The sequence below is a fragment of the Patagioenas fasciata genome, chromosome 8 (assembly GCF_037038585.1).
Source record: "Patagioenas fasciata isolate bPatFas1 chromosome 8, bPatFas1.hap1, whole genome shotgun sequence".
NCBI lineage: Eukaryota > Metazoa > Chordata > Aves > Columbiformes > Columbidae > Patagioenas > Patagioenas fasciata.
In genome coordinates, this window is record NC_092527.1 from 41,849,272 (window position 1) to 41,860,473 (window position 11,202).

At 46.4% G+C, this 11,202-nt stretch overlaps 1 protein-coding gene across 1 annotated transcript; it reads right to left on the reverse strand.

Moving 5' to 3' along the window:
- Nucleotides 1–1,479: 1,479 nt before the first annotated feature.
- On the reverse strand, nucleotides 1,480–10,785 carry C8H10orf143 (chromosome 8 C10orf143 homolog). The gene is made up of 4 exons (XM_065843586.2): nucleotides 10,627–10,785; nucleotides 5,944–6,084; nucleotides 5,746–5,811; nucleotides 1,480–4,774 (listed from the first exon to the last, which is right to left on the reverse strand). The coding sequence occupies exons 1-4, from the start codon at nucleotides 10,693–10,695 to the stop codon at nucleotides 4,745–4,747; spliced, it is 306 nt and encodes a 101-aa protein (XP_065699658.1). The 5' UTR covers nucleotides 10,696–10,785; the 3' UTR covers nucleotides 1,480–4,744.
- Between the last annotated feature and the right edge of the window lie 417 nt (nucleotides 10,786–11,202).

Below are 11,202 nucleotides of genomic sequence, written 5' to 3' on the forward strand. Positions count from 1 at the left end.
GGAAACATACTTCAGATATGAAGCAGTCCATGTTCCTTTTAAATATGTAAAGCTGCCATTTATGTATAACTCATGAATGACACCCTGTGTTGCAAGCAAATATCACGCGGTGATTTCTATATTGTTGCAGTGACAACACTATAATCATACACAAATAGCGCTACACCTGATTCTACAGAGCAAATGGCATTAAATAGCATGGACTTAAGAAGTTAATACAATATACATCTAGCGCTAAATAGGAACCACCACATCTTGAGGATGTGCCTGTTAATGCCAGCAGGGACCGTGTCCTGTGGGGCAGCCAAGTTGCTGAGGTTTCCAAACGCTTTTTTGTTTGGAAACTCTGATTCAGAAACAAGTTTGTTACGTTATAGGAAAACACAGCGGTCAGCATGTGAAAATCTGTATGTCCCAGCTCAGACCCGACACGGACACCCCACAGAATGGCAAGTGGGTTTTTGAAGTTGGGGAGGGCGTGTTATTTGACAGAGGATGAGGTTCAGATCAGTCAATGGCTATTTGATCTTCCTGGGATTTTGTTTTTGCACGAAAACAACTTGGCCAGTGTTATTCTCGCTTGTTATGAATGCGGGAAGACACAACAACTTCGCAGTCTTGATGCCCCGTGATGTGGGACATCCCCACAATACCTGCGGGTTTCACTGTTCGGTAAAATACCCCAGCGACAGCAGCTCCTGGTGCTCCTCAGAGCATTTGTCCATTGTGCGCGCGTGGGGTTCACACGTGGTTATGAGCGGGGGGGTAACGAGTGGTGAGATGTCAGGGTGTGACTCCTCATCACTGCCAGAACTGAGCCCAACCAGCATCATTAATGTGAGCATTCATCTGCTCACATTACGTTCTCAGGAGAGATGCTGAGGATTTAATACACATACCGTTTTCCCAACTCATTTAGACATAAACGCCATTTGTTAAATATACCATTTTTGACATATATGTTGTATAAGTACAAATTTCTTGTCTTCGTGGTTAGTCAGTTATGGCCTGCCTTTAAACCTCCCCACACCAAACCCCTCATTTTGTTAGCAGCCAAGATGACAAGTTAACGTGTAATTATCATCAAATTAATAGTTAAGTGAACACTAGCACCAAGTCCCAAGCAATTAAACCTAGTACAAAAGTTGTACCTAACCCAGATAATGTATTTATTACTTATATAATACCCCTTTAATGTTTGCTCTTGCGCTTCTTGCTACTTCAGGCATCAAACCAGAGTTAATTCTCATCTCGTGCTTCAGCCACTTCCCTTATACAAACGGTGTATAATGCAGTGCTAACCAGCCCAAATCCTGGGCATCTGTGAAGAGACAAAGTTACTTTACTCTCAATATGTGCAAGAATAGGTGACAATGAAACTGTGTATAATATAACCTACAGTTTTCATTTACCTTTATACCTTGGTATCTGCAGAATGCAATTCAATTGCTAATGGAATAACGAAACCAGCCAACTTCGCACTGTAGCCAAAGTGGTGTTTAATGCTTCTGCTTTTGTAAGTAACAATTTACAAAATACAAAGTTAAAAATATTAGATTGTATCATTATAAACTGAATTAAAAACAGATCATATGCTTCTTTTGCTATGTACAAGTAAATAAAGTATCACTCAGGTTATCTTGCGTACAAACCACAGTATTAGGAAATATAGAGTATGTAGTTTTTATCAGTAAAACAAATTTTCACAGTTATACAAAGTAAAGTCTTACAAAAATAAGTTCTGTGGTTCTACTGCAGATTTGACACAAATCTGTTTTCCAGGTGCATTCACCTGTGCCAGCCTGTACAGCATTCAGCTGTACCTGCCGCCACAGCTTTAGGATTGAGACATCCTGAAACAGATCACACACGGTACACCTGGTTTAAAAAAATACCATGATTAGAAACCTTCCATCTATTAAAGTTCAGTTTGTTCTCATTCTGGCTGATTTATAAATACATTCCTTGCCCCACTAGAAAGCACAGAGGAAGGAATCTCTTCCTAACTCAATGATTCACTTTGAAGTTTATCCAGAAGCGTGAGCGTTGTTGTTTGTGAAAAGCATCAGGCCTGGTGGTGTTCCCGAGCAGCTCGGGGGGGTTGCAGCCAGCAGGAGGGCTCAGGGGTGGCTATGGAATCAGTACCAGCGGCTGGTGTGCAAGGACCAAGGGAGCTCCGGCTCACAAGGTGGCACCACCACTTAGCTCACTTGGGACGCCTTACACAGAACAGAACTACACAGTGCATCTATGCACAATACTTGATTTATCAGCAGTAGCACTCCCAGAAATGCCAGTAAGAACCTGTTCAAGCTTTTGTTAGGATGCGTGGCCTCCCGCGCCAAGGGGGAACACGGAATGAAGCGGGGCAGTGCGGTCACTGTGGCCTTGAACCGCAGTTCCATGAGGCTTCTGTGGTTCCTCGTACTGGAACCCACTCCAGAAATACAGAGGGGACTGCTATATTTGCCAAACAGTAGGAAGAGAATCCTTACACTGCACAAATTCAGTATACGCTTGAATTCTAGTCACACTGGAACGACTTCTTAAATATTGAAGATACCAATATTCAATAAAAAGAGAGAAGTTTAACGTTCCCCTAATAGCCAATACATCATTTGTATCAACAAACAATAGCGAAGAAAAAACACTGTTGGATACCACTGACGTTTTCATAATTTTGGTGATATTTGATGCTCAAGCCTCAGCTCTAGGGCAAGAAAATTTGGTGCTTCTGCAGCTGAATAGCTAAGGGAGATTACCCTGGAACCTGAAATGTTAGGATGCAACAATTAAAACACTTGATTGACTGTGAAGGCACAGGAAGATACAGATGAGTCTTCATAGAAACCCTTTTTGAGGAAAAGCACTGCAGTTCTGTACCAAACTGGTTTTTCATGCTCTCATTACAAATTGTGTTATGGTGCAGCAGGGATGGTAACTAATGAGTGTTTTTCATTCCTTTTCTATACTAAAGTATTTTATTGACAACTTTCAGTATCACTTTGTGATAGTGGTCATTGGGATATGCTGAAAACGAGGGGAGTTAACTTGCCAGTAGCTCATCTATTCCTACACCTCTTCTTGGAGTTTGTTCTCAAGAGATGAAACCGGTAGGAAAACGGGGGTGGGTTATGTAAATATTATTATAGAACTGGTTTGAGCACAATCCTATCTTGTGTTCCTGGAGGATGCAAAAGGCATTTTCAAAAAACAAGGGTTGGAAAACGTAAAAATGAATTGCCCGCAATACGATCTAGTTATCTTGGTAACAAATATGTCATTTCAGCCCTTAGAAAACATTGTGCATTATTATTTTGCACTAACTGATAAACTCTGTCAGTGCACAGGAACTTGCCCATCGTACTGTCATTTCAAGTGAACCCCCGTTCCTCTCTAGTTGTGTTTCTGGTGATTTTTTTCAGATACTATTGCTGCCATCAACCTGTGCTGGGAGCGAGAGGATTCAAGATGAGTTTCAGATAACACGGTAACAGGGACAATACAACTCTGAACCCCCCTGTGTTTCTTGGGGGTTTTGTCTTTTAGCCAACTGCACTGTTCTCATGATTGAACAAAATTCTGAATTGTCTGAGAAAATTCTGCTCTTTGAAAATCTTTATTTTTTGAGGTAACTAAAATTTCCATTGGATTGGAGGAAACATTCTTTGCTAACCAAACAGTCTGCATGGCAACTCAGTGCAGCTCTGCTTCACCGACTATTTCCACATCTATTACTTTGCTGAATTCAGTAGTTACGTGACGCTGGTATATTTAGGAAGAATTTCTCTTTAATAACAGTCAGCTCAGTGTTATCTACAACTCCACACACACTATAGGAAGCATTGACTGTCGAAAAACCTTTGTCTTAAGGTTTTGTAGTCTGCAGCACAACTCTGCGATCTTCGAGTCTAAAAATCCAAATGTATTTAAAAATTCTACAGTGCTATACACTGGGAAAGTGCAGAAGAACCTGTTTGTGACATGGTGGAGGACGAACTTCAGGCTTTGTAAACACATTTGTTCTAATACCGCAATAACTGGAAAGAGAGGGAGTGTCAGAGGGTGTCTTAACACCTTTGTGAGGATTTCACAGGGCTGAATTACTGGTCGTCTTTGCTTTAAGGAGGGTTGCTCCAATAATACTGCTTTTTCTATTAGATAGTCACCTGCCACATTCACAAACTCTGCTTGTTATAAACAAACTAGAAGCGTACAGTGTGAGATACCTGAATTGGATGCATATTTTGGATTTAAACGTAACTTTCAATAGGACTTTTACTGGCTGAATTTTCACAGCTGAACAGCCACCTAAAAATGAAGACATTTCTGTCTTCCCATTCCTGCCTGCGAATAAAGGGCTGAGCCACAGCTGCAGGCCCCGTACCCATGAAATGCAAGGACCGCTTTCCAAAAGGATCAGAGAAAGCAGCCAGGAGAGACAGGAAAATCTCATCTATCAACACGGCCAGTCCCAGGTGAAGACTGGGCCAAAGGCCAGATCAACCCAACTACTCGAAAATGTTACAGCGTTTTTTTTTAAACATATACTGAGCCACCTTAAAAGCAGAAGCATTTTTTCAAGTGTAAAACCAGCAATATTCCTAATAGTGCAGTGAAGGAGTAACACATACAGACGAGCGCAGTGTGCGCCATGTCCTGATGTCCGTCTGTACGGGGTTCACCGGCCCATCTCCAGAACCGAAGCAGAAGAGCAGCGCTGCGATCTGCAGTCTCCCCATTCCTACAAGCACAGGATGTGACTTAAGTGTCCCTGAAAAAAACAAAACTTCATGTCACTAAAAATTCTCTCATCAAAAGGTTTTTTCCTCAGTCTATGTTTTCAAACTTTATTTCAAAAGAAACTGACCGTTCCACCAATAACATCACAAATACGCTCTTTTTTTTTTATCCCAAGGGACTCATGGACAATTAAAAAGCCTGGACAGTGAAGAGAATGTTTAGGGTAACATGCATAAGCAGCGTGAGTTATGATATTGTTTTGCACATGAAGTTACAATATACCTGTACAGAATATCGACAATTTTAGCATCATGCCTGTAGAATACTGCAGCAGTATTCTGGCGCGCTACACGGAGCCACATCAGAGCTGTGACTACAGATACAGAGATAAACTAAAAATAACAGAGGTTTTACACAGCTTGCTTTGAGGATCCTACGAGGAGCAGCTGGGAAGTCAGCGCTACTCAGCTGCCCAAGCACTTGCACTGGTGTTCAGACAAGTCAAGTGGTCTGTGCCAAGCTCTGATTGCTCCTGGCTCTTGAGCCACCTCGTTCAAAACTAGCTCGGGTATCCTACAGCGTAATATTTTTAGGCTATGTCTGCTCTCTGGAAAGGAAGTATCCAACAGGAGGAAAAAATGGGGGCTAGAAGGGGATTCCTGAATATTTTACCATCATCCAGTAAATCAAGGAAGATATGAAAATGGGGCAGAGGAAGCTGTATGCTACCGCTTGCTTTAGTTACTTCCTAAACTCTGCTTTTTAGAGTGAATTTGAAAAATGTGTTTGCAGTCTCCATATTTTCCAGCCGCTGCTGGAAACATATTAGTTTGTGCTCTGCTGGCGCACCTCAGAAATGCCAAATCAATCTGCCTTCCTTTATTTACATGCTTTATTCCTGAGAAATGTAATTGCGGTTTTTATTAACTTTATGTTTTATGGATCTAATACTTAAGAACAAGTCTATCTTTTATGTCACAGGAAGAAGGTTAATATACTTACAGATTCTCCGGCAATACATCTTGGGCAAGGCTGGGCAGTGCCTCCGCTTCCGTGGTTCTCAAAAATCTAACCAACAAAAGCACATACAAAGCCATCAAGAAAAAAAAGGGGGCGATTATTTGCAATTTTATTATAAAATGAAAGGCATTTAAAATGTGTTCTGATAAAAAACAGATGCCGTTGACAGTGTAAACATACCGTTGAATTTTGCTTTGTCTTTGCAGTCCAAGGAGCCCAGTCAGCGGGGATTTTCTGCTTTGAATCCAGCTCCATGGCACAGCCGATGAGGAAAGCATCAGCCTCCTTGGCAATGGTTTCTACTGGCCTGCGTGCTCGCTTCTGAAAGAACCAAAAGCAACATTTACACCTCTTCACAAGCCACCGAGTACAAGTTTTCAGGATTTTATTGTTTCACCTGAGAGGGATCCTGGAAGAACAGTGAGTCAGTAACATCCGTACGACCAGACTTTAGGTGAAGTCGCCAAAATGTTGTATTAATAATTAACACGGCATCTCGTGCTGGATGAGTGGGCAGATCTGCACATCCCACTAAACGTCTCTGTGCCTCAGTTTCACAGCCTGGGGACAAAGCGCCGCCGTAGAAGAGCGCACAGCACCCTCCCATGGCGGTTACCAGAGGGGCAGACCGGGGAAGCTGTGGGAAATGACTGATCACATCAAGGAAACGGAAGGAAAACCCTGAAGCCAACTCAGTCAGCTATGGAGATGTATTTTGTAATGATTTTTGTACCTTCCTCTGAATACTGTCACCTCTTCCCAGCTTTCCATTGCTATATAGCCAATTAACATGCTGTTCTCGGGGCTCTAACCCGAGCTCTTCCCTTTCAGGGTTTGACTCCGAATTCCAAAGAGATGCACACGCTTTTGAAATTTTCTCTGATGTCTTTCTGAACAAACTTTATGTTTAAGGAACAACAATATTCGTCTCTTTCACAAGACAGGATTCCACAGGCAGAAGATGCGTTGCCACAGAACTCACAGACTACTGAAGCGTGGAAGCTAAATTTAAAATTTGAATATGTTACGCAAAAATAAAATGGATGAATACAAGAGGAACCTCAGCGGAAAGAAGTTGAAATGAGAATGCTATCAAGGAATACAATGGGAAGTAAATCAAAAAGTGAAATATGTATTGTACTAAGAAAGTGAATAATATAATAACAAAAGGTCTGAGAAGGTCCTCTGCAGATAGACTGCCTTCCACCGGGAAAACATCCTCTTCCCTTTGTTGCTGAAGAACTTGTCCTTTATCATAAAGGTACAGCAGCGTAACCAGGAAGATGTGTGAGACGGAGGAGAAAAGGGAAAAAAGACTTAGTGCCATACGTGAGAAGAAATTTGGCTTATTAATAATAAATTCAAGGTATTGTTTTTCGGGAGGGTTAAGATATTTCACATCAGTGATAGGAACCGAGGATACAGAGTAGACGGCTGACAAGGCTCTGACACCAATGCCAAGGCAATCTGTGGGAGTTTTGAGCAGAGGCTTCAGAGGGGACTTCACTCGCTGGAATTCCCTCTTGGAACGAAACAATCAGCGCACCGATTCTGCCTGTGCAGAGAGCAGACGTGGTGCAGGATTCCGAGTGATTCATAAGGATCAACGAGCTCACTATTCGAAAGGCAAGCACGGATTTCATCCAAATGACTCCTTCTGTTAGGGAATGATCATGCTACACCCCACTTGGAAATGTAAAGAGAAGCAACAGCAGATCATACCGTCCTCCAACAGGTAGGAAACAGGTCTCTGCAGAGGAGATATTCTGTAACTTCCCCTTCCAGCTGGGAAGTCCTGGAAAAACTCACACATTGTCACTGATGCTGGAAGGATAAAGGCCTCACAGATGATGCTTTTCATCAACAGTGAAACCTAGGTACATCAAAATCACCAGCCTAAATGGAATGGAAAACATTTTTTAAAAAGACTACACTTGCCTTCTAAAATTTATTTTTAATTTAGCTGTGAGATTTAAAAGATCCCCTGTAAATCTAATGAGATCATCACATGTAATTTCTATTTCACCACATTTTTAAAAGCCAGGCTAGCTTCTGTTTTGTGTTTCACAGTCCGCTGTCCCATGGGTGTAAGCCAGGTCTGCATCCAGCCCAGCTTTACTAGGTTCAGCTCCACCGGATGCCTTCCTGGAGAGGACAGTGACGGTGGGTATAGATGCTCCCTGTTATTAGGAGGTGCAGAAGCTCCCTTGGGGAAAGCAGAAGGAATGTGAGGTCCTGGTGGGTCCTTGTTCTGGAAAACTTTGCTTGCAGTTCAGTCCAAACCAGAACACAGCATGCAATTGGCCCTAGCCTAGAAAATGTGTTGTTCTTCACTGGCCTCTTAATTCAAATACTTTAAAACCAGCATCGCATCAATGAGCTCCAAGCTAAAGCATGTATTCTGAAACACATGCAAATAGCTACGGCAAGGTACAAAAGACAAAAGGAAATGCTATGTATGCATATATAACATACAGCAGGAGCTGAGGGAGGGCAGAAAACACTGCAGGGAATCTTCCCCAGTTACAACAGCCGCCAGCACAGGATGCTCCATGATAGCAACATCAAATAAGAGGATGATTAAGACTCCAAATCATTGTCTCCCCAGACCCAAGGATCAGTCTGGCCCTTGGTTTGTTGAGCTGAGTTTGGGGCTCCTCTCCCCAGTGGCTGAAGCAGTGATAACATCTCTGCAAAGGTCGGCTACAGTGGTTGTAATGACTTCAAGCCCCAGTTCTGGCAATGGCTTAAAACCTAAAAAGAACAGAATCCCAAGGAGAAGAGTGACAAATGTTCTGATACTAGAGCTAAAATGTGCAAAACTCTGTACGGCGTGACAGCTGTCCAGGATACAAAGGAAAGCGACCTGTGTGCATTGCCACTTGGGCTCATGTGGTTAGCCAAAATCAAACATAGAAAATAGTTGTCAATTCCTTGGCTAAAAAGTCCCTGCACGACAGTGACCAGGCCCTAGAGGGTGGAGAGCACGATCTGAGCACCTCAGCAGTCAGAAAGGTTCCGTGTTGGTGTTTCACCTCGTGTCTGTGATCGAGCGTGTGCCTGCAGCAGCTCAACTGTTCACTTAACCCTGATGACTCCGTTCTACTCTGGACCGTAACAACTGTTGTTACAGAAAAAACCCAACCTCTAATATTCTTTAACACTACCTTGCAGAGCAGAATACACGAGTCAAGCTCTCCACATCATGGTGACAGCAATTCTGAGTCGCTGTCGTAGAAGTCCGAGAATTTTACCCGGTCTCCAGACAGCTGGCTCATTGATGCTTTCATTAGTGGACAAACTGCAATTCATTAAAGGGAAGAAGTTACTATTTGCCTCCCTAACCTCAAATTCTTTCTTTCCTTTGTAACCTTGTCAATCACAGTCAGAAAATCCACTGGACAGATGTTCCTCTTTCTCTCCAAGAACGGTGTTTCTCTGATATGTGAGGTCAGCCCCTAACAACACAAGTTTTTGCTCAAGTCTGCACATGAACAGGGATGACCATGTAACAGTGGGGAGAGAGTCTGAACGCCAGGATAAGTTTTTCTTGGGCCTCCTGTTAACTTCTGCAAAGTTAAAGGAAACCCTTAATTTTTGTAAAGTAAACATCTTGGCACTTCCTAGGAAGAACGATGCTCACAAGGTGGTGGATGAGACACCTTGTTGGAATGAATCTGACTGGAGAAACAAACACGCTGGGCTGAAATGGAAAACTATTCGTGAAGCGCAAAAACCAAACCTTGTTTAGTGAAATTCCGCTTAGGAGTGTGTGTGCAGACCCCGTCTCCAGGCAGGCTCAGGGCTCAATGGCATTTACAGACCATGAAGCTCCAGCAGCAGTACCAGGTGTCCTCAGGTTCCAGCACAAGTTGTGGCAAGACCTATTAGAGAGCAGTGTAGGGGAAAGGGACCTGGGGGTCCTGGGGACAGCAGGGTGAGCATGAGCCAGCACTGGGCCCTTGTGGCCAGGAAGCCAATGGTACCTGGGGTGGGTTAGAAGGAGGTGGTCAGTAGGTCAGAGAGGTTCTCCTGCCCCTCTGCTCTGCCCTGGGGAGACCACACCTGGAATATTGTGTCCAGTTGTGGCCCCTCAGCTCCAGAAGGACAGGGAACTGCTGGAGAGAGTCCAGCGCAGCCACCAAGATGCTGGAGGGAGTGGAGCATCTCCCGTGGGAGGAAAGGCTGAGGGAGCTGGGGCTCTGGAGCTGGAGAAGAGGAGGCTGAGGGGGGACTCATTCCTGGGGATCAATATGGAAAGGGGGAGTGTCAGGAGGATGGAGCCAGGCTCTTCTGGGTGACAACCAGTGACAGGACAAGGGGCAATGGGTGCAAACTGGAACACAGGAGGTTCTGCTTAAATATGAGAAGAAACTTGTTCATGGTAAGGGTGTCAGAGCCTGGCCCAGGCTGCCCAGGGAGGTTGTGGAGTCTCCTTCTGTGCAGACATTCAAACCCGCCTGGACACCTTCGTGTGGAACCTCAGCTGGGTGTTCCTGCTCCATGGGGGATTGCACTGGGTGAGCTTTCCAGGTCCCTTCCAACCCGACACTCTGGGATTCTGCGAACGGCGGCCACGGGGACCGGGGACACCGCTCCCCCTCCGGCAGTGCCGCCGCGCGGCCGCCAGGGGGCACCGCCCGCCGCGCCGCCAGCGGCCGCGTCAGCGCGCGCTCGGCGCCCCGGGGCCAACGGCCGCCGCGCGTTCCCGCATAGCTCCGCTCGGGGCCGGCGCGCCGCCCGCGGGACACGCCGAGCCCGCCAAGGCCGGACCGCAGGGGCCGCTCCCCGCCGGTACCGCGCGCAAGGCCGAGCAACCAACGCACACCGCCCCCCCCTTCGCTCCGCGCGGGCGGAACTTACGCGCTCCGGCTCCTCCGGCTCGTGCAGCGCCCCCCGCCAGCCCCGCGCGGGTAGCGGCACCGCGGCCATGGCGGCCGAGCGGGACCCCGCGCCGTGCCCGCTCCCCGGGCCCTGCCCGTGCCCTCCCGCTCCCCGTGCGGGCTCCGCCGCCTGACGGCCCCGCGGCGCCGGGCGCTGCCTCCGGGGCGGGGCGGGGCCGGGCCGGGAGCGGCCGCCCCTTGCTGGCCCTTGACGAGTCCGGGCGCGTCACGTTGGGCTTCACAGCGACGTCACGGGTGTTGCGCGGCTGCTCCGCAATTAACGGGCAGGGAGCGCCCGCGGGGCGGCGGCAGCACCGCCCGGCTGAGCCCAGCGCCTTCCGACGGGGGAGCATCTCGGTTGGAAAAGGCCCTCAGAATCATCGAGCCAACCCACAACCCAGCCCTGGCACTGCCCGCTGTCCTGAGAACCTCATGTCCGTCTGTCCAGCCGTCCAGGGATGGTGACTCCAGCACTGCCCTGGGCAGCCTGTTCCAATGCCCCACAGCCCTTTGGGGAAGAAATTGTTCCCAGATCCAACCTCAACCTCCCCTGGTG